The following is a 24,114-nucleotide window of genomic DNA, read 5'->3' as shown; positions in this document are numbered from 1 at the left end:
CTCTGAAGGGGTAAGTAGTTTTCTGAAGGCCACACAGGGAGGAAGTGAACCAAACTTAGACCGACTTCAGAGCTCACACATTTAACCATTCTGTTACACTTGTTCCTTATTTGTTCCCTTGACTCTGTTCTTTCTTTTACACTGGGATCAATAGGCCGTTTATCCTGAGATCCATTATAGTACTGTCCAGTGTTTAGGGTCCAGAGCTCAATAAGGGAGGTGAAATTGGGTATGCCTGATGCACATAGTAATTGGTTAGCCTAAGCTGAAGTGTATACTAGCTCCACCTATCAGTTGGATACTCCTGACTCCTACTGTGTTTCTTCGTGCTTTTTGTAACTTACTGTCATATGTAAGAATCAAAAGTTGTCATAAACACCAGTACCAAGACAGGTATTTTTAACCTAGGTCCTTGGATCCTCTTGGGTTTCATGCTTGGGTATCAGGCTGTCCATTAGCTCCCTGAAATGTTGGCAGAATTGTGTGTGTTGGGGGTGTGTGGAGGATGTACCTTGTCCAGAGAAGAAATTCTGGTCTTAGGTCTCATGACAAAAAATGTTTGAGCCTGCACCTTACCAAGAATCGAACTGCACAAGATCCTGACATAGTACGATACTTGTTGGAACGTGTGTAGACAGAAGGCAGTTGTCTATAGCATTATAGGGAGACATTGCTGCTTGTTCAGAGACCTGGAAATCAGAAGTTTACACTGAATTTGTTTCTAAATAGTGCCCCGGGGATGAGGGAGTTTCTTGAACTATGGGTGGGTTAAGAAAAACAACAACAACAAAAAACTGCATTATGTTGATACTCTCATAGGTATTACGGAAAATAAGTTAACCACATTAAACATTTAATCTTGAACAACTAATGATAATGATTGCTTGGAATATTTTTTGTATTAAGAGGTATTAACTGGAGCTAGCAGCTGCCTTCGCATAGTTGTATCAAAAGAAAATACAGGCAAGTAAGTATTTCAGAATACTTTTATTAGTCTCCTGTTCATACGTGTACCTTTTAAAGGCCTGGGGCACAATGATGACTAAGAACTGGTCCCTGCCTCTTGGTCCCTGTGTTCATGATTTCGTGGGAGAGGTAGATCCATAGATGGATGAATCGTGTTTTTACAAAGTTATGAACCAAGTACATGGGGACACTGGATGGGGTAGCAGTTACCCATTGAAAGCAAAAGCCTGAGGCTAAGCTAATTATAGGCAGTAGTGGGTGAGGGAGAGGGATAACTGCTGGAGGACCACACAAAGGGCGGGGACCAGTAAGGGGGGACATAAAGCACAGGGATTGCCAATACATTTGGGGGAGTCCTATTTTTGAAATTATCTTATTCTCTTAGGATAAACTGTACTTTTTCTTCATTTCTCCATCTTGAGAAAATTTCGTCCATCCTACTTGTGAATAACACTACTTCATGGGATATATTAATATTGCAAACTTAAATAATGCTGTTGACCTAATAAGCAAGAGCTAGAGCTAACCCCGTCCCCCAAACCTTTAAGTAAAACTTAATGGCACATTTTTTTTTTTTTTTTTTGCAGTATGCGGGCCTCTCACTGTTGCAGCCTCTCCCACTGCGGAGCACAGGCTCCGGACGCACAGACTCAGTGGCCATGGCTCACGGGCCCAGCCGCTCCGTGGCACGTGGGATCTTCCCAGACCGGGGCACGAACCCGTGTCCCCTGTATCGGCAGGCGGACTCTTAACCACTGCGCCACCAGGGAAGCCCGAGGGCACATTCTTAAATCCTTTGTAAGGCAGCTCCGTGGCTATTCTGCCTTTGTGATTCTCATGCATTTTTTTCTCCTTGGTAGATTCCATTAAAGGGGGAGAGTTTATCTTGGTGCTCAGGTTGTCTTCTGTGACTAACAGGGACAGTGCCACACTGATCCCAAAGCAAAGTGGCAGTCGTGTATTTTTTTTTTTATTTTCCCAGGTGTTTCTGGGTTGATCAAAGCAATTTATAGACACAGCTCTGTATAAGTTAATATCTGGGAAAAGAAACTGTTGAAGGCAGGAGAACAATATAAACTGCTGTCTACCTAGATTGAAAACTCAGAGGTTGTTTTGGGGTTCCTTTCAGCTCATATCCTCAGATGGCCTACGAGCAAAGATAATGTCAGGGCAGGCTTTGTTGGTTGTTTCTTGCAGGCTGAACCTACCTTCTACTATGGCTAAAACATCCAGGTGCTCAGTCCAGCCTTCCTCACAGTTGCGCTGTGGGCATATGACCCTGTCCAGGTCAAGGAGATATAAAGAAATGCCTTTTTCTCTTTAACGAAAGACCCATAAAGAGAAAATTGCCCTCTTTCCGTGCTTGACCATGGTTGTGTGAGGATGAGTTAATGTTCAGTTCTGCAGCAGCCATCCTGGGGGACATGGGATATGAGAGAGGTCAGGAAAACCAGAGATGCTGACCCAGAGCCTTGATACTGCCGTCATCCAACCAAGCCTGGACTTGTTATGTGAGTAATAAAAACCTCTATTATTTAGGCCACTTTTATTTGGGTATTCTGTAACTTGCAGAGGAACTGTCTTAAGTGATATATTGCTAAACCATGGTGACTCTCCATACATATCTCAAAATTAGAAACAACCTAACCTTTAACCAGTTGGGAGACTAGTTAAGTGAACTCTCATATCTATACAATGGCATGTATTGTACAGCCATTAGGAGTGATCTAGTCAAAGCATTAGTTAGGGGTATGGGAAAATGTTCTTTGATATGCTGAATAGGAAAGGAAGCATTTAACAAGATAGCATGATGTTATTTTTGTTTAAAAATGCTTATATATGCATTGAAAAAATGCTGGATGGGTTCATCAACATTATAGTTTTGTTTGGCTGGTAGGATTATGTGTGACTTTCAGTTTCTTTCCATTCTGCTTGTCTTCGTTATTGATAAAACTTTTCTAATCTTAAAACTATAAATGTGAACCTAAAACTGCTCTATAAAAATATTAACTAAAAAATTGTAGGGGCTTCCCTGGTGGCGCAGTGGTTGAGAGTCCACCTGCCGATGCAGGGGACACAGGTTCGTGCCCCGGTCCGGGAAGATCCCACGTGCCGTGGAGCGGCTGGGTCCGTGAGCCATGGCCGCTGAGCCTGCGCGTCCGGTAACTATCTCATGCAGAAGTCAGTCTGAAAAGTATAAAAAGACAGAACTTTAAAACTTTCAGAGAAGAAAAACAACCAAGAAGACTTTTTATCTTGGGGTAGAGAAGTATTTCTTAATGGGTCACAGAAAGCTCAAACCATAAGAAAAAGATATTACTCAGTTAAAATTAAAAGCATCTGTTCATCAGACGATATCTTAAAGAAAATGAAAAGATAAGCTAGAAACTGAGAGAAGATATTTGTTAACACATATAGCCAACAAATAATTATCCAGCTTTTACCAGTTTTGTACAAGCTAAAAGTTCAAACTTAACGACAACAAACTCACCACTGCCTAAAGCTCTCATTATTCTTAAGTGAAAGTGTAAAGCCCTTTCTGTCTGTGATCTGATTCCCATAATGTTGCATCTGACCCCACTTCCTCCTTGTTCACTGGGTTCCCACCAGACTTCTTTTTCTTCCTTGGTCACTGCAGGCTCCTTTCCCTATCTGGGCCTTTGCAACTGCTTTTCTCTCATTTCCGATTCTCTTCTCCCAGCTCTAGGTGCTCTCATTCTCATCCTTCAGGTCTTAGTTCAGAGGTCACTTCTTCAGAGGGGCTGTCTCTTGATTCTTATGAATGAACGATTACTTACCAATTGTGTTAAGGCCTCCCTAGTTAAGAAAGGTCCTGATGGGGCAGCAGGTACTTCACTGGGCTGGATGGTGAGGACTTGTGTTCCATTCTTGATGTGGATACAATTTCCCACGACTTTTACCTTGGGCCTCACATATGCAGGTGTTGGCCTGTAAAATTCTGCACCCAGTTCTAACGCGGTATATAGTTTGCCAGATCGCCAAGCAATTCTCTGACACCAGCTGCGTGTGTCATACAGTTCAACTGGAGATAGCATCAGATCCCACAGGTTAAGGGCTCAGCTCCACAAGAATGCCCCTCCTCCCTGCACTTCAGACACCATTCCCAAATACAGGTGTTATCATCTGTGTTTTTAACAACCTCCTTGAGTTTGATTAATTTGCTAGAGCAACTCACAGAACTCAGAGAAACATGTAACTTACCAAATTACCTGTTCTTTAATAAAAGGATGTAGCTCAGGGACAGTCACGTGGAAGTCAGATCCATAGGGCAACGTATGGGGAAAGGGTGCAGAGCTTCCACACCCTCTCCAAGTGCACTACTCTCCCCAAATCTCCCTGTGTTCACCGACCTGCAAGCTTTCCAAACCCTGTCCTTTGGGTTGTTCTGGAGGTTTCCTTATATATGCATGATTGACTAAATCAGTGGCCATTGGTGATTGAACTCAACTCTCCAGCCACTCTCCCCTCCCTCCCTGAAGGTCTGGTGCGTGGGACTGAAAGGTCCAACATTCTGGTCATGTGGTTGGTTCTCCTAGCAACCGGCTCCCAACCAGGAGTGCCCTCTGCAAGTCACGTCATTAACATAACAGAAGACACCTTTTATTGCTCTCTTCACTTAGGAAATTCCTAGAATTTTTGGAGCCCTGTGCCCAGAACTGTGAACTAAGACCAAATATATATTTCTTATTGTAAATCACAGTATCACAGCCTGGTTCAGTGTTTTTCAAATTGCAGTTCCTGAGATTCATGACTATGCAGTGAAATCAATAGTCAACATTTTTTATTTTAAAAAAGAAGAGAATAGAAAATATAAAAATGTGCCGCACATAGCATCTGGTATTTGTTAAACTTTTGTTTTATTTACATGTCTATTCTATGCAGATATGCAACATGCACACACAGGAGTTGTGGTCAAAATGTTGGAAAGCAACTCATCTAGCTGTCGTCTGAGGTTCATTCTACTTCTAAAGTTCTAAGGTCAGCTGCAGGGTTACTGAAGAATCTGAAGTAGACAGGCTTTTTAGATGCAGCTTTACTTTTAAAGAATACTGTGAAGTAACTAAAGAAAGCTTTTCTGAGCAGGATCCCTTAGCTTGGTAACTTTAATGACTACAACACAAAATAGAAGCCTTGGTTTCAGTAAGATAATGTGTTAAAATCTCTTCAAAAAACTCATTAAGTAGTTTAAACAAGCCTCCAGGAAAATGTATTTCTATTATTAATTTGCTTAGAAATACTTCTCCTAGTAAACTATGGACCAATTCAGAAAAAATTCTAATAGGATTTCTGATGGGAAAGTTAATATAATAACTCAGGGTTGGGGGACTTTTGTCCTTTCCTTTTCTTGCTGTTATTACTTTGTGAGTTAAACTGCAAGTTAAGACAGTGGAATCCTTGGCACAGGACTCATGGAATTTGCTTCTTTGCTTGTTACCTGTCTTCCCCTTAAAGACCAGTCCAGAGATCTTGAGGACCATAGAGATCTGTGGTTTTAGTGTGAGAAACTTATCCTTGCAGTGATGATCTTTGTTGGGTTGCTATAAATGCTGGTCTTTCCCCTGCAGTAAATCTCATGTTTTAAGTCATCAGGAATGAATTACAGATAAGCTTAGGTTGTAAAGTTCCTTCCTTTGTTCTTTTTTATATTCTTGCTTCTTTCTATGGATTCACTTAACTTTTAGCTTTTGCTAGAGATATTTGATCAAAGTAAGAACTCCCAATCTTTTGTCTAGAAGGGCACATCCTATTTTCCCCACCTCTACAACTATAGGGAAGTGGTAAGAATAGTAAAACAAACACTGTGTACTTACCACCTAGATTCACCAGTTAATATTTTGTCACTTTTGCTTTGTAATGTGTATACATACATACAGACAGATACATACTTTGTGTGTGCCAAATTGTTGGAAAGTACGAGGCAGGGAGACATGATATTTCACCCCTTAATGTATCAGCGTGCATCTTCTATAAACAGTTTTCCAGTATAAGCATGATACAGTTAAGACCTCCATATATCCAGTGTATAGTTCATATTTGTATTTCTCTAGTTGTCCACAGAAAGTCCTTGATAGCTCGTCTTTCTTCGTAGCAGTTGTTGCCTAATCTGGTACTCACATTCAAGAGTGGCTTTGTGGGCTTCCCTGGTGGCGCAGTGGTTGAGAGTCCGCCTGCCGATGCAGGGGACACGGGGTCGTGCCCCGGTCCAGGAAGATCCCACGTGCCGCGGAGCGGCTGGGCCCGTGAGCCATGGCCGCTGAGCCTGCGTGTCCGGAGCCTGTGCTCCGCAACGGGAGAGGCCACAACAGTGAGAGGCCTGCGTACCACAAAAAAAAAAAAAAAAAAAAAAAGAGTGGCTTTGTTGTGCCGTCTCTTCAGTCTTCCCTCACACCCCCAAGAAACAGTCCCCAAGCGATTTCGCTTTATGACTTTGGCATTTTGAAGATTCCAGGCCAGCCTGGTGGACTGCCCTACAACCTGGACTCATCTGATTGTTTTCTGATGTTTAGATTCAGGTTAAGTATTTTTAGTAAAAGCACTACCTTGGTGATATTGTGTACCTGGGTGATGCTGTGTATTTCCCAGTTGTATCACATTGTTGGTGAAGCTAGTAACCTGGGATGATACTTTGACATGTGAATAACCTGTTCCCCAACAACATTTTACCCAGTGGTTTTAGTATCTGTTGATGCTGTTAATACATTTGGAGTAATGAAGTGGTAAATTCTAAATTCTTTTTCCTTTTAAATTAATATTCTTCTGTAAAGAAGAGCTTTTCCTGCCTACCTCCCTTCCTCCTTCCCCTCATTTTCTGTGAGTGAGTGTGTGTGTGGATATAGACTTCTGGATACCTTTTTCCAATGATAGCAGCAACCATTTATTGAGTGTTTATTATTTGCCAGGCACTGCGCTAAGGGTTTTATATGCACAGTCTCATACATTTCCCAGGAGCCTTGGGGAGGTAGATTTTATAACCCTTTCCACGTTTTACATGAAGGAACTGAGGTCTGAAATCGTAAAGTGCCCTGCTCTTGCTCGCAGAGATGGTGAGGACTCCAGACAGCAGCTCTGATGTCACTTCATGATGTTGCATCCCCACATATCATCCAGGATCTCCTTTCTCAGACTCAGCCCAGCCCACACAGACAGGGTCCCTACTAACACGTACCCTCGCGGTCAGAGCAGTGTAGATACCAGCCGCCGGGCCCTTTTCTGTGCTCGCTGCTTTATTTCAGAGTCTGTTGCCTTCTCTTGCCCAGCTCCTGGGTCTGTCGGTCCCTCCCTTACTTGTCCCCTGGAATAATGTCTCCTGATTGGATCAAGGCACACATGTTCAGTGCACCTAGCTTGGCCAGCTGGTTGGAAGAGCCATTTTCTAGTCCTTGGCCTCATGGCGTGTCCCACAGCTCCACCTGTTTTCTTGTGGTACCGTGGACTCCACTCCTGGCAACTGGGTTTAAAATAATGCTGTAATCTACTACAGTCACTGTTCGTTATGATGCTTGAATTGTCTCAGGTTTTGCCAGTGAGGACCCCTTCAGGTTGGCCCATTGTCCTATTTGTCACACCCTGTTAGTCTAGATAGCTTTCTTGCTTTCCAGCACAAGGTGCAGCAGGCTCACCTTGCTCTTTTTTTTTTTTTTTTTTTTTTTTTTTTTTTAAGAAACCAAGATACGGCACTGAGTGTGCTGATTGCTGCTGGGGTGTCATTGCTTCTAAGAATGAAGTGTTTTTTTTTGTTTGTTTGTTTTTTTTGAGGCTTCTGTTGATAGCACAGTAGAAGTGAAGGGTGGTGGACAAGAAAACCTCTGTTTGGTTTCCAGTTGGAGTTGTGCAGAGTTGCTAGGGATTTGTGTGGATTAAGCTTCTGCACTCACCCTGCTTCCTGCTTGGTCACTGACCAGTCAAGCCTTGGTAATCAAGCAGTTGGGGACATTTGATTAAAAAGAATTTCTCTTTTTGCTGGCAGATAGACATTTCCTATGAACTTGATTCTCTAGTGGTTCTTTTTTCCCTTCTTTCCAAACTTGAAACTGTGAGGAGATAATTCTTTGTTACAGAATCTCCAGTAAAAAGCTATTAACAGAATTGAGGCTGCATCTACTACCTCATTGCTGTGTATTTTAGAACTAATTACTGGCTATTTTTCAAAATTAAATTAATTACCTTAATGGAGTACTTATTTGCCTAAGTTTAAAGTTCACTCCATTTTAATGTTTATTCTCTTGAATGGCCCATCAAGGGAAAAGAAAAAAAGATTTTTATTTTGTATCCTGGTTTGATATGAGAGTGTTTTCTTTCTTTTCTTTTTCTTTTTCTTTCTTTTTTTTTTTTTTAAATAAGGCACCCAAGATAGTAATGGCCTAGGAAGCCCAGTCAGAAGAAATTTTTCAAGATAGGTATCTTTCTCAGGAGGTTTTTTTTTCAGTTATGGTTACATAGAGTGTATTTTATTTTAATGTTTAAGTGGTACTACAGTCTATGCTCTCCTCTTTTTATTTTGTTGGCTTGATTGTTTTCTTTTTTCCTTATAAGGTAAGCATTTTTTAACCTGCTGCTTTGTGATTAGAGTGGTGATTTATCTTAAATTATTTTAATAATAAATCAGTGTTGAACTGGTGTGCTCTTAAGATCCATTTCCTTTCTCTCTGTCTTCAAAAAGCAAGAGGTTTTATGTTTCTTTGGTGATAGGATAAAGTAAACCTTTGCAGGTTAATTGCTGTGTAATTAACACAGACAGGGTGGAGATCAGAGGACAGTAACCTATTGGGAAACATCCACAAGCTTTTGCTGTACTATAGGGAAGTCCATTAGGTTGTGCTACCCCAGCTCCTTAAATAATATCCAGAGAAACCTGAGTCCTTTTCCAGGGAATCTGCTATGAGTTTTCCTCTATTGATGAGAGTCCTTGATAGAGATTCTTTTTAATTTTCAATTCTTGAATGTTATTTGTAATTTGATAAAGGCTTTTTTTTTTTTTTGATGGAGTAAAGGATAAAGTCCAGTTTAGCTGTTGGTGACTTACTGTTTTTATGTAAAGAAGATGGTCTCTAATACATTGGTTTTATTGACTAATCGGTAATCATTATCCATTATACCTGTCACTGTGCTGCTAGGATAGCTTCTAAGGAGAAAACTTACAAAGAAATTTAAAAATGACCACTAAATACAGAAAGTGATTTGCTTGATATAAACATTTAAAAACCTACGAAAGTATTTCAGTATATCTGTCTTATATTTTTATCATCTACCTTTTGGTAACTTACTTAATCTCATTTTTACCTGATAGTTTTATATTTTAAACACTTGCTAAAAATTGCTCCTTTCTACAGGGTGCCCTGAGTGTGCTTTTTTGTCTGATATTTTGTACGTATAGTGGATGACTCGTAAAATGAGTTTATGGTCGTCCCCTCTCATTTTTTTCCTCTCTCTCTCCTAAGTTCAAGGCATATTCTGTTTAACGATACTTTTGTAATTTGGATGTTGTTATTCATAAAATCATAATTTTGGGCTTTTATAATTTTGGTATAAAAGCAAGTGAAAAATTAAAACCTCTCAGTGCAGTGTGGCATTCTGGAACAGAAATATGACATTAATGGAAAACAAGAGAAATCTGAATGAAGTCTGTTTGATTAATAGTAATGTACAATGTTAATTTTTTAGTTTTGGTAAATTGGGTATGTAAGATTTTTTTTTTTTTTGATAAATTCTATGGGTAGGTAAGACATTTTAACATTAGTGGAAGTTGGGTAAAGGATATATAGGAACTCTCTTTTATTTAGTAGAAATTTAATTTACCAAAAGCTTTAAATATATGGCCATATGACTAAATAGTGGTGAGCCAGGTGCCAGGGGTACAAAGAGTCCTGAGGCTGGTCTCTTCTCTCCAGAATGTCACAACCTTGTTGGCAGGTCAGGGTCTTCTTATCCGTAAAAAGATGAGTAACAGTACCTTTATGAGGCAGCCTGTGCCAGTGAATGATACAGGGAGTCCTGTAAGTAGACACATGGCACGTTTGGAGAGGCCTTTGCAGAACAGGTGAAACATGAGCTGAGCAGGATGGGTGAGTACAACTTAGATAAGTAATGGAGAGGTTGTTCTAAGAGACAGGAGAGGCCATGAATTGAGGGAAAAATACTGGCAGTGATGATGCAGGGTGGGTTCGTACAGTCAAAATGAGCTAATGGAGACTTGCGCTAATCAAAGTACGGGATGATGAGGGTCTGACTAATATGCTGGAATTGAGATTTGACAGGAGCTGGTGATGACGGATATAGGAGCACAGAAGAAAAACAAATGAGTGGTGACTGATAATGTGAGCCAGTGGAAGTTACTTAGGGGGTTTGTGTTAAGCATTTCATTTTCAGGTAGTGCTGAACTGCCAAGTAGACTTGTCTGGCAAGAAGTTAGACCGGAGCTACTGGAGCATGGGAAAGGAGCCAAAGGTTTAGGACTCTACCTCTGGAGTAAACAGGGAGAAGCCAAGAAGGAAATCTGACAGCAGCATTCAGAGAGAGAACTGACGAGAGGCTGTGGCGATCACTGTAGCGTTCCTGAAGCAGGTGGAGGAGAGTTTCATAAGGAGGATATGCTAGCTCTGGCTGAGATATATCAGAAAGACGACTGTGACACCTTGAAAAAATAGCTCTCTGAATCATCATCAGGTTTTTTGAGATTGGTGGGCCTGGAGTCCAGTTTACAGGGGGTTAAGGAGTAAGAGTGTGTGTGTGTGTGTGTGTGTGTGTGTGTGTGTGTGTGTGTGTGTGTGTGTGTGTGTGTGTGTGTGTGTGTGTGTGTGTGTGTGTCTGACTGTCTGTCTACAGGAGGGGGTTGTTAAGAACTGGGGACTGCAAATTTACACTAGTTTTTAAAGAAATTTGGCTCTCCATAGACAAGGATATATATATATATATATATATACACACACACACACACACACACACACACAGACCAGTAGCTGAAGAGGGCAAAAGAGGGTTAATTTAATTAAATTTAACAAACATTTATCAAGTGCCAATTATGTGCCAAGGCACTGTGTTAGGGGCAGTGGAGGACACAAAATGTGATTAAAATATAGTGGTTTTTTTCCCCTCCTGAAAAAGTGCTACCTCAAGTTCTCTTAGTGTTAGGGAGGCAATTCGTCTTAAACACAATGCTAGAGATGCTGGAATTAGGCTTGCAAGCAGAAGAGCAAAATCAGTGACAGAACCACCTAAGGTGGAGGTGGGGGTGGGGAGTTGGAGAATTGATGGAGCAACGAAGGGAGAAGGGAAGAAAAGATGTTGCAGGGGGAGGAGTCTGGTCCTTGGAAGGGAAAGGGATCCTCCTTTAAGAGGGGCACAATGGAGAATAGGAGAAGATTAGTGTTAGAGCTATTTTGAGGTAGAATAGAGTACAAGTAAGGAACCCAGGAAGTCTTCACTATGAATGGCATGTGCTGCAGACTAGGGGTATGCTTTTTGCCTTTGGAAAGTTCTGGATGGACAGGAAAATGAGGCTGTTAGTGCTTATTTTTGGTCCTATGAGACAAAAATAAAAGAAACACCTGGGCCACTGAAAGTTTTGCTTTTGGCTGAGGGTTTTTTTTTCATATCTAATGAAATAGACATATTTTTTAATTGCTCAGATATATGAATGTCTCAGTGCCTGCAGTTAGCTAGGGTGTGTGTCGGATGCAGACTCTCACAGAGCTTAGAGTCTAGGAAAGGTGGTAAGAAGGACATATGCAGACTCTTAATAAATGCTTGCTGATTGAACTCTGATCTGAGATAGAAAGTGGCTATGTGCCCGACCCATGCACATGAAGTATTATGGGATATAGAGGAGAAAGAGAATTGGAGCATTTTTCTGGTTATTTCAGTAGAACAAGGACTTGAAATAAATTTGGCATATATTTAGCTGAAGGCCTTGTTTCTTCATAGACCTATTTTCTACGTGTTTAGAAACTATTGTGTGCTCGTGTTTTTGGGTCACAACTAAGTAACAGTACATAAAGAATTAATGAACATGATTTTGGCCACTCAAATGAAGGACGACATTATTTTGAACTCCATTTAGGTAGCACGTTGGCAGGACTTTAGGGTGGGCATTGGTTGGTGGAGTGTCTTTATTACTGCTCCAATTTGCCATTTTATGTATGTAAAGTTGTTTTAAAAGTGTTAGTACTATTTTATTGACTGTACTTTAAGTGCATGTACAGTAAGTAGGTGCAGGTCAATTGGAGAGAAGAACTAAGTAGTGCTACCTTTGGACGTTTATTGTCAGACGCAGGAAGAGATACAGAGGGGTAGAGAAGGGAAGTAAAAGTAATTTGGGGAGGAGAAAAAAAAACTCACGTTTTTCTTTGAAATATTTTTCAAGATGACTCTTACCAGTGAAGGGGAGCAGAACGTGCCACCCCACACATTTTTGAGAAAGCTATTTTGTGCAGTCCTACTTGGAAAGAAAATTATAGAAGAGACTGTTTAGCTATCACAGGATAGGCCTAAAAAGTGATTCTAAAGGTATTAATTAAAATGTAATCACTACAGAAGTTGGTCTGAGAATTTCTCAACACTTGTTCTCACAGAACATTGTTAATCAGGGTATTGGTTGGTGTGGGGCCCCTGTTGAGGGATATATTTAACTGAATACCCTCCGATCACCACCCCTCCCCCTCTCCCCCTCGGAAGAGGCAGCAAGGCCTGCCCACCTCGTCCCTGGAGCCCAGCTTGCTGCAGCCTCGGCTGAGGTCAAGCCACTCCCCTTCCGGCCTCTCGAGGGCTTTCTCCATGTGTTGCCAGTGTGCCGGTAAAAATGACTTTAAACTCTTGTCAGTACAGTTACTGGTGCATGCATCACAGTCCCACTCAGATAAACCTGTCACAACACAGAGGCGGCCGCTGGAGAAGAGTACAAGGGCAGGCCTCTAGCTTTTCATTCGAGCATCACTAAACGTGCACAGAGTGCCCAATTATTTCAGCATTATTGAGCAAGCCTACAGGAGGACCCAAGCCTTGCTACATTAGATTTTCTTTAGTAATTTGCTCAAGTACCGCTGAGGACACTTAAAGGGCTTAAAACGGTGGCTGCAACCAGTTTCCTTTTCTGGGTTGTTAATTCAGGTTTTCTCTTTCAAATTAACTGTCGACGCATGCTGTGCAGTGGTTCTGGGAGAACTGTTTAACACTAATTTTCTCAATTTTCAAGCTTTTTTTCTTCAACATAACTGCTTTAACAGTCACATATATGTTTTGATTAGAGATGTATGATAGTGAGGCTTTATGTTTTGGAGACCAAAATACAGATGCTTTGTTAAATCTAATTTCATCTATTAAAAGTAAATTAGTTTCACTACTTAAAAATTAGGTTATTTACAGTGCATTGCAAAACCACCAAATCCAAGTAAAAAAGATAACATTTCTCTATTGTTCATCTCCTTCCCTTTTATATATATATGTAAAGAATAAATCTTTTTTTCATGGGTGCTGGGCTTTCCAGGATCTTTTTGCACCTCTTTCCTCTCCTTTTGTTGTTGGGGGGTGTCTCGGATATAGGGAACAAGTTCAATATCTTTGTCTGGTTTCTCACAGCAGCAACAACTCCAGGCCCAGCATTTATCACATGGACATGGTCTGCCAGTGCCTCTGACCCCGCACCCTTCAGGGCTTCAGCCCCCTGCCATTCCGCCCATCGGTAGCAGTGCCGGCCTTCTGGCCCTCTCCAGTGCCCTCGGAGGCCAATCTCACCTTCCAATTAAAGATGAGAAGAAGCACCATGACAATGATCACCAAAGAGGTAAGCAGTTTTCTCGGGATGTCAGTCTGATATTACCTACCCGTTGCTGATGGTAGGTCTGTATGTCATTGTTTATTCTTGTTTCTGGGTTTCGTTTTAGCAGTGACTAAACAAAGCATTTCCCCTGGAAGGTAAATTAATGATTGGAAGCAGTCTTTTGCCAAATGATACCGTAGTGGTTGGCAAGAGTTAATGTGCTTCCCAAAGGCAAGGGGGGGACGCATTTCCTGGTTATTGCCTCTGATCCCTTGCTACCCCCTAAGTTCCCCAAGTCTAAATCAGTAATGACGTACCACAGTGCCCTGTGTTTGAAACAGTGAGTGGCGTTAATAGCTAATTTAGACCAAATGTATTTTGGGGAAAGATTTACTGATCATTTACTCGTTTGACAGCCTCAGTTATTACTTATAAATCACATATAATGCAGTGAGAATCTTGCAGGTAAGAAAACAATTTCAGTAGTCTTAGTAATTGAGAAAGTACAGCCCAAATTAATGAAATCTGTTGGTTTAACTACCTCTTTCACCCAGTCTGTTTAGAAGCATGAAATGAACTCATTTCTGCCTCTAAGAACAACAGTTGTTTATGTAAAGAATTGATTGTAAGGCCATTTGTGCTCCTTCTAGGTTGGTTTCTTCCCTCCACTAGAATAGATGATGGTGCAGACATTTTGATGTGACTTTGTGTTTGTATGGTGTTTATTAGTAGTTTTTGTTAGTTAATGGCAGAAAAACAAATGGAAGTCTCTCCCAGCATTCCTTTGTGGGAATTTACGTAGTACATGGGTGGTTCATTGGTCAAAAGGGTGTGGTTATAATTAAAACCTCATATCTGTTCTTGTTTCAGTGTCATTACCATGAATTATAATCTTGGGTCAATGATTTTTATCACATAAACATAAATTTCCCATCTCTGATGTTGGAAACACTGTACTGTTCATCATTCAGTTATCTTAGTGCTATGGTCCAGAGCTGAGGCATGTCTATAAATACTTCTATAAGTGGAAAAGTCGGAAACGAGTATAAGTAACACAAATATCCAGCTTTGGTTTCTGAAATTGTGTCAAAGGTAAATTGGCGCTTTGTGGATCTGGTCTAGTAATATTAATAATTAACTTTACAGCAAAGTTGACAACTGTGCCATTTACTATTTAGCAGAGATCAAATTTGACAAATGTATGATTTTATGTAAACTAACTGGTACTTTTCTTTTTTTCCTTCTTCTCCCCATTTGCTCTGCCTTTGCTGCTGTTTTGCCTACAGACAGAGATTCCATCAAGGTAGGACTCAAAATTACAGATGAAGGAATGGCTTAAAAGGGGGCTCTCAACGATTTTCATAAATGTAGTAATGGATTCTTTGAGATTTACAGGATGATTTGGTGGGCTGTACCAAATAGTGGTAAACTGCATTTTTATATTGCTTTCAGTTGTGCTTTTGAGATTTTTTAAGATATTGGTCCCATTTCTCTATCAGAATCAGATTTATAGATCAAGATTGAATTATAAGATCTGGCTTGCATTGCCCTTTTTATTATGTCTTTGCCATGTGAAAAAGAATAACTGCTTTTCTTCAGTTAAGCTTTGGCTATAAGATAAATAATAATGGGAAAAAATTGGTTTTTAAGGAAATAAACATTTTAGGAAACAGTTCCATCCTACAAAACTCTTTATCAAAACATTTAAGAGCATTTTTCTTCACCAGAAAGAATTTTTTTTCTTTAATTTAATGACATCTTGGTTTCCAGTATAGCAAGTTATTCTCCTTAGGTTTTGCATTGTCTTATCTACCTTCTCTATCTCTTTATAGAGAAGTTGTAGGGAAAGAGGAAAAGTAGTTAGGGCCTAATGATTTGGATGTGCTTGTGTAATACCATAATGGGGTATGCTAAGGGTGCCGAATTTATATAGTAAGCAAACAAGAAAAACAGGCTACCACAGCAGAAAATGAGTAAAATATGAAACTGCTTGGTAACTTTTGAGCCAGGCACAATGTAAATATGCTACTGTATTGTGGATAATTGTATTATGCATGCCGTTGTATTTTGTATAGATTAGAAAGCAAGGGCAGTTCTCAAGCATTGGCCAAAGCACAGATGCTGTCAATTCCTTTTCTCGTATTTTACAACAGTTGAATGTTTTGGAGCATAGGCAGTTACATCTCTTGCAGTTTGTTTGTTTGTTTGTTTGTTTGTTTGTTTATTTTTGGTTGCCTTGGTTCTTCGTTGCTGCGCATGGACTTTCTCTAGTTGCTGCGAGCGGGGGCTACTCTTCGGTGTGGTGCACGGGCTTCTCATGGCGGTGGCTCCTCTTGTTGAAGAGCACAGGCTCTAGGTGCGCAGGCTTCAGTAGTTGTGGCTCGCGGGCTCTAGAGCACAGGCTTAACAGTTGTGGCACAGGGGCTTAGCTGCTCCGCAGCATGTGGGATCTTCCCGGACCAGGGCTCGAACCCGTGTCCCCTGCATTGGCAGGCGGATTCTTAACCACTGTGCCACCAGGGAAGTCCTCTCTTGCCGTTTTTAATGAAGTTATGTACACGGAGACTAAAATCTTCCCCTGAAACCACCTGTGCTGTCACTTTGAATGCCTCTTTATTCCTTGTCCTTTTATAATAAAAGGGAAGTAGGGTTTTTTTCCCCCAAAGTCATTAAATGATGGAAAATAAAATGTATCTATTTTACCCTTCAAGAATCTTTGTAATTTGAAAGGGTATCTGCATACCCATAGAAATGTCAACGTTTACAATTGGAACTGCACACATTGAGTTATTTAATTATGCATTTACAGCTGTGTACTTTGTTGTATAATATGAACATCAGTACCTAAATTAAAAAGCATTCTTAATCAGAGTGTAGTAAGTATTCCACACATATGTACTTAAGAAGTAAGTAAATGCATTGACCAAGATTTGCTGGTAGCAGCCCTTGGAAAGGCTGTCTAGTTATTCTGAGGCCAATAACATAAACATTCCCTGCTTCATATGATAAATACATACCTTCAGGCAGGCCAGTGAACTAAACAAAAGCCTCCTCTCATGCCCCACTCCCAGAAGACTGTGAAAATATTTATACTCCAGTGCACACTTTTGTGTCAATTACATTTTATAGTCCCTCACGTCAGAGTAGGGTATATTTTGAAATCATCTATAATCATTCAGGATGAGTCTGGGAGTGAGTATCTGTATAGCTTGGAAGCCAGGGGAAAAACAAAAGGAAATAGAGATGGATGATTTTGCCTTGATTTATTATGGAATGGTAGCTATAAATAGATATTTTTGGGGGTACTGTTCTTGAATTTGAAGTCGTGTTGTGTCAGGTTTGGGGCTGTCCTGTGGCTTTGCAAGGTGAAATAGTTCACTGATTTTTGTAAATGTGTTCTGTGATGCTCAGAGAAGCAGTAAGTTGCTGTTCCATCGATCGTCCTCATCCTCCCGTAAGTGGTTCCTGGTTAAGAGGGGCTTTTTATGATTGTCTGCTGTGTGACTAGAGATGGTTTTTATCAGCCGGAGCATGCCAGTTGCCTGCAGCTGGAGTCAGGCTTGTATGAAATAATTTATTCATGCAGGATAATGCTCCTTAACATTTAACAGGTAATGAACGTGACATAAATTTCCTTCTTGCTTTTAATTTTTCCCTTTCCTCTTCTAATGTGCAAACAGGCAGCTCTGGTACTCTAAATAATAAGTAATTTTTGGCCATCTGTCAGAAGGAAATTTCAATACAAATTTAAATTAATGGTGCCTGAAATTTTTTATAGCTCCTCTAAAAGCCTCTAATGTGCAGAAAATTCTGAATCTGCTGGTAGTAATTAGTGTTGCATGTAATGAGGATGTGGGCAATGTTATACAGCCCCAGTGTAACATTTTGTTATGGTAGCAAAATTTTGATTTATGCAAAGTTGTGGATGGGTTTAATTGTGAGAGACACTTTAAAATGTTTTTTTTGACGTTACAGATTATTAAACAGGGCAGATTTCAGAATAGTTTATAAAATATAAATTTAAACTTACTGTAAAGATTCAGGTAATTAAGATGCTTTACCTTTAGGTATCAAGTAAAAATGAAAGAAATTCCCTCGTTAAAATGTTGGGCTTTTTCTTCCTTTTCTTTTCTCGGAAGTTCTGTGACCACTAAACCAAATGCTATTGGCTTTATTGATCTTGTTTTCTATAGCTCCAGTAGCCAAGTTCATTCCTAAGCCTGTTATTTACAGACCTGTATCTGAATTTTTCAACAAGGATGGAGAATGTAAACATGGACCTAAAGGAGCAAGCACTGTAGGAGCCCAAGACTCATTTTATTTGGTGAGGAGAAACCAGAATGGTGTGTGTTCTAGGGCTGTTAAAGTAAGGATCCGAGGCACCCGCTTGTTACTTGGCCATCCAGTACCCTCATACATGTGCCCACAGTAAGCCTCGGATTTGGGGCTGACAATGGCAGGAAACACAGACCACGGTCCACTCTCACCCTTAGCTGATAGGGTGGAAAGCCCAAAATAGGTTCCTACTACTCCTTCCTGAGTGGGGACTTTCTAACTTCTTCTATAGTTTCTTTTGAAAGGATGTAAGTGAAACCGAGGAAACATTTTCTGAGGTAATGAGAGCTTCCACTGCCTATCCCTCCCGTGGGCTGAGGGGTAGAAATGGGTTGGCTCCAAAGTGGTGAGAGAGCAGACATTCCCACATGCTGCCAGGAGCTTCCTAGTTGCTGGAGGTCCCAGTTCGTGAAGAGGAGTCATTAGGTTCCTCACATCACTCTCAGTTTCCACTTGATTGGCTACATGATTCAGAGCTGTGAAGGCCAGATTGCCTAAAACTTAGTAGGAATCTGAGATTGAGAAATAAGTCCCATTACACCCCAAATGTCTACACCTTCTAGCAAAAACTAGCCACCAAAATCAAGACCAGCTTGAATATAAATGGCAGAGTTGCCTATCACCAGCTATTGATTAGCTCCATGACCTCTCCCAAGTTGGTGTTACTGTGCTTATTGTTACTTCCTAAGTCCCTCTTGTGTATGTTATGTGTCCTGTTTTTTATCCTCAATGCAGTAGCCTCAAGTCAGTGCTGTGAGGGATTTGCCATTTTTTATTTGTAAAATATAGCATAAGTCCATTTTTTTTCTCTAAGTGGTGGTGTTTTTATTTTTATTATTTCATTGGATTGTCTTCCCCAGAGTGCCATATGCCTCATCAAAGAGTGTGCTCATTTTTAGTGATTCGTACATTGCCAAACTAATCTCCAGAGCGCTGCAACATCTAAAAATGCCACATGCAATATTTGAGTATGTTTCCACACAATCCACCAATACGGAACTTTATAGCTTTTGTAATTTTTGCTGGTATAAGTATGGATAGTGCACTTTTTTAAACAAAATTTACATACAGATACTTTTCAAGCTAAATGCTCTTCTGTGGGTATATATACTATACCCCCCCCAGCCCTGTCCTGTATGGATTCTTTGTTTTTGTTTAAGGGTTTTCATAATGATCTGCTTATTAGTTGTATCTGTGGCAATGCCTGTTTATTCTGTCATAGCTCTATTTTGGTATTTATTCTGTGTAGATAACTAAAACATCATACGGTGATTTTCTTCTTGTCTCTCCAGTTATTCTCTGTTGGCAATAAAGGTTTATCAATGAGAATTAGACTAAGGCTCCTTTTATGTTCAAATTGAAGTCTGTGATTCGGGCCAAGAAAGCACTTTTGCCTCATTAGTTGGGTGTTACAGGTGAAGGTGCGTTTTTAGCTTGCATTAACAGAATGATTGCTTCTGTTTGCCACTTCACATGGTACATCAAGACTTAATGGTGAAGGTTTCTGTTCCAGGTTCTTGTGTGACCTGTGTGACTTGGCTTTTGTTCCCCTCTGCCTCTTTTTCCTGTTGGAAAGGAATATCAGTCTGAAAAGAGTGTGCCTTTTAATATGTTTAACCCCTCGCATGTCCTGTGTGGGAGAAAGCAGAGAAGAAACCACTTGAAGGAGGAGAGGTTGGCCAGTAGAAGAGAGGATAACTGGCCCAGGCAGTTTCGCTTTTAACACTCATTTCCTTTCCCCCATACAGCTGTGTGAGGTAGGAAGGTTTGTGATCTTAACCCTTTGTGAGAAAGCTTGGTGGGATTAATTGCCTATAGACTTTAGAAGGACACATTATATATAAAGACAAAGGCCTAGAGTTGAAATCCATAAAATATACTATAAAGAGAAGGTATAATCAAAAACAACCCCAAAAAACAAAAAACCCCGAACACTACCGACAAACTAAACTGTAGTGGGGCTTGCACTGTCTCCTATTTTCCCCTTAGTCATCAGTAATCTGAGAAAAGAAGGTATGCCGTTAAGGGCTGTGAGTTGGACACTCCAGTTTATCCACTCTAACCTCTGTGGACCCTAGTTACCTAGTCAACCCCGCTGATCTCTGAGCATGTATATAGCTCATAGTTCAGATTTCATTGTGAAGGTAGGTGGTGAGGAAAGGTTTATTTATTTATTGTTTATATCACATTTGAGGAAAGGTTTAGAGGTGTTGAGACCTTGCCCAAGGTCACATAGCCATTGCCATCCTCAAGGGAAAGCTTTCTGGGTGACTCAGTCTCATCCTTTGTTATTAAAAATTTGAAACATACTCAGCAGTAGAAATAATAGTGCCAAGATCCTCCATATACTTCCATATACTTCACATCAAGGTATAAGAGCTATCGATTTTTAGTCACATTTTAATCTTTCTTTCTTTGCTAAAATATTCTGAAACAAATTCCAGCATGCGTTTTACCCTTATGTACTTCATTACCTAAAATGAACACATTTCTCTAAACAATGGACATTTAATCACTTTTATCATAATGCCTTTAATCACTTAATAAAAATAATTCCTTGATAGCTTCTAATATCGAGCCTATAAGCAGACTTCTTTGATTATTTCAAAGAACTGGTTTGCAAGAGTTTCCCTCCTTTTAAAATTTTTTCTGGGCCACTGATTTGTTGAAGAACCTGGGCCAGCCTTCCTACGAATGGCCCATATTCTGGATGTCTCTGCGTGCTTCCCAGTGGTGTCAAGAGGACTTTCTCCTGAATCATACTAGGAAGAGTCTTTTTCTTATGATGAGAGAACAGGTAGAAGAATGACATCTAGGTTTGCATGTACATGTTGTTGATAAACAGTTCAGTGAAGTTTACCAATAATTGGGGAGTAAAATTTTTAGGAATGTATGCTGATCGTCAAGAAATAGAATTCTATTTGTATCCTTTTACATTCATACACAGACTGTGATGTATTTGCAGTCCAGCTTCACTTACCAGACATGCATATTGCTTAAGCTAGGCTTTTAAAAATACATTTTCAAGTAGGGTTTTTAAAATATATTAAGTACATCTATTTCCTTAAGGGTGTAGTGTCCTAGATGCCCTGTGCTCCAGCACAGCATCGATCTCTCTCACTAGATTCTTAGCTCCTTGAGGGCAAGAATCTTATCTTCTTGGTGGAACTGTACAGGAGGACAAATCAAAGGTGAGTAAGGGGCTTCCCTGGTGGCGCAGTGGTGGAGAGTCCACCTGCCGATGCAGGGGACGTGGGTTCGTGCCCCGGTCCGGGAGGATCCCGCATGCTGCGGAGCAGCTGGGCCCGTGAGCCATGTCCGCTGGGCTTGCGCGTCCGGAGCCTGTGCTCCGCAGTGGGAGAGGCCACAGCAGTGAGGGGCCCGCGTACCGCAAAAAAAAAAAGGGTGAGTAGGAAGGGAATTGTAATAGAATTAGGATTCCCTTCTCCCTCTAGGTCAGCTGTGTGTCAATGGGCAAGTCATTTAACTTCCCTGGATCTCAAAGCTACTACTACAGGCATTTTTTCCCAGGCATCTGGAATGTAGATGTTTTGTTACGTTATTCAGTCCTGTCCTATAAATGAATTTTACAGTATACATCTTACACCATAAGGTATGTTTCAGCAATAAAGTTGGCCATACCATTAGCCAAATAAACACAGTGGTAATTATATTTCATTTTGGGCGTTGAGTGGTAGGGAAATAGTTTAATGTTCTAAAGTATACCTTTCAAGGATTTAATGTTTAACTCTTTGAATTTTCCAAAATAAGATGGTAATTTAAAATTAAGTGTTTCAGGGCTTCCCTGGTGGCGCAGTGGTTGAGAGTCCGCCTGCCGATGCAGGGGACACGGGTTCGTGCCCCGGTCCGGGAAGATCCCACGTGCCGCGGAGCGGCTGGGCCCGTGAGCCATGGCCGCTGAGCCTGCGCGTCCGGAACCTGTGGTTCGCAACGGGAGAGGCCACGACAGTGAGAGGCCCGCGTACCGCAAAAAAAAAAAAAAAAAATTAAGTGTTTCAGCATTATGCTTGCTTTTTTATTTCGTTGTAGAGGTATTTGTTTCTGCCATGTATTTTCCTATTTAGAGTTACCTTATCACAGAATAATCAGGAATTTTGTTCTATGGGTTTATGATGCAGTAATTTGTTCAGTATTAATTGATACCTGCCTCTAGGCGTGTAAGCTGTGTGAAATGTAGCAGGTGCCCTAATTCCAGAAAATATGTTATAATTGTTTGTTTGTCAAACAGATGAATAAATATCTTTAGGGCATAGCTGGTCCTCAGGTGGTGAGCATGAATGGATTAGTGATGGGGGTTGGGGCTGTCTCCACCAATTACTGAGGCAGAACAAATATTAATTAGCAGGGGCGGAGCTGGTTGTGGGGCCTGCCTTCCCCAGCTGGTTTTTGGCAAGGGCGGTTTAATTCTTTTCCTCCATAAACCAAACCTCTTAGTTACCAGAATTTTCATCCCCATGTTTAATGTCTCTAATGTTCTTAATTAGAATGCATTTCATCTCTTGCAAAAATATTACATCATAAAGTTTTTATTCAACATGGTTTTTTTTTCAATTTTAAAGGGGCTCAATATTTATTTGTTTAAACTGGCATTTGAATTTCAAAAGCATTTGTTTCTCAAAATGTACATAATTCTTCCAAAAGAATTATTTGAAAGAATGGTTCATAATCTTTTTTATAGTCTTATATAGTAACACTTACTATAACCCACTCTGGAAAAATCATAAAATTACCCAGGGGGATGCTCAGTATCCTCACTTCTCTGTTTCTTGAATTATTTCTGCTACAACTCTTAACTCTACCCAACTTGTATATTTTGTTTTATTGTGCTTTTGAAGTGCTTCAGATATCTTCTGGGTTAAAGACTCTGTACACCTGGGGGCCAGCCACTAACAAGGGCTGTAATTTTGGACGTGAAGAGGAGTCATATCTAGTAATTACCATGGCAGCTGCCTTGGGACAGGGTTGAACAGAATTCGGGCTTCATGAAAGAGGACTGGAAAGGAAGTTTGCTGAGGGCTGACTAATTAATACATGCTCTAAGAGTTTTGGATCCTTTTAAATAAACTTGCTGTTACATGAAACTGATGAAGTCATATTTCAAGACTAAATGCTGCTTATATCTGGCAAATCAGAACTAAATCTTAGTTTGAATACTTGGTGGTTTTACTTTGAATCTAAAAACTGAACAAAATAAGTAATATGACTGTATCAGATTCATTATTCAGAACCAATCCAAATATTTCCGTATGTAATACATTTTAACACTTAAAAAAGCATTTTAAGTGTCAACTACTGGTATTGTCACTTTAATTTCTGTTTATGTGTGATAGTTGTAATTGGTGGCTAAGTCCCCTTCTCCCCCCACCCCTAACAGGAAAACAGTAAAGTACACATGCATGAAATCTACTCAAGTGCAGTCTGCCTTTCTTCCCTCACACTGTTTGTTATTCCATCCCTTCTTCAACCACTAATGTTCATGAAAAGCTTACACTTTCCGGTCCCTCACCATGGCTGTAGGGTGAGCTTGAATTCTTTTTCATGAAAATGGACTTATTTGTAATTGTATCACACCCTAAGGATTCATGAATCTTTTTTTTTTTTCCCCCTCAAATTGGTACTTTTCAAGTTGCTGAGTGTTGATATTTAAGGGAAAAAGGAGAGGGGAGGGGGAGGAAAGGTAAACAGGTTAGTGATGCCACCCAATGAGAGCCAGTAGGCAATGTAATAATGCCTCATTTTTATTTATTCTTCCTTATAGTCATTGTAATTATTTTAGAAATTTTTGAGTATTCATTTATCTTTCTTTAAACTTCTGTTTTCTTGAGCGACATTTGGCCTTTTGAACAACAAAATAAAATTGGAAATGCTAATGTTTTGAGCCAACCAAAGAAGGAAAATAAAAATGTCACCATGGTAACAAAGCTGCTTTCTAGATGGTTTCCTAAGATATGCCTGAACTAGAAGCAGATGTCTGATTTGAGAATCTTGCCTCCTTCAGTGTAAACAAATAACTTCTGGGC

At 40.3% G+C, this 24,114-nt stretch overlaps 1 protein-coding gene across 3 annotated transcripts in view; it reads left to right on the top strand.

Moving 5' to 3' along the window:
- LOC309824445 (transducin-like enhancer protein 4) overlaps positions 1–24,114 on the top strand; it is a 153,415-nt gene that overhangs the window by 59,606 nt on the left and 69,695 nt on the right. For 2 of the 3 annotated variants that reach the window (XM_082657323.1, XM_082657321.1), the window contains 2 exons: positions 13,558–13,762; positions 15,025–15,041. In XM_082657323.1, the coding sequence (XP_082513449.1) occupies positions 13,558–13,762; positions 15,025–15,041 (222 nt within the window). The remainder of the gene's footprint in view (positions 1–13,557; positions 13,763–15,024; positions 15,042–24,114) is intronic. The other variant, XM_082657322.1, reaches the window with a different exon arrangement.

Source organism: Grampus griseus (assembly GCF_964374135.1).
Source record: "Grampus griseus genome assembly, chromosome: 6".
In the NCBI taxonomy this organism is placed as follows: Eukaryota; Metazoa; Chordata; class Mammalia; order Artiodactyla; family Delphinidae; genus Grampus; species Grampus griseus.
This window is presented reverse-complemented; position numbering and strand designations above follow the sequence as displayed.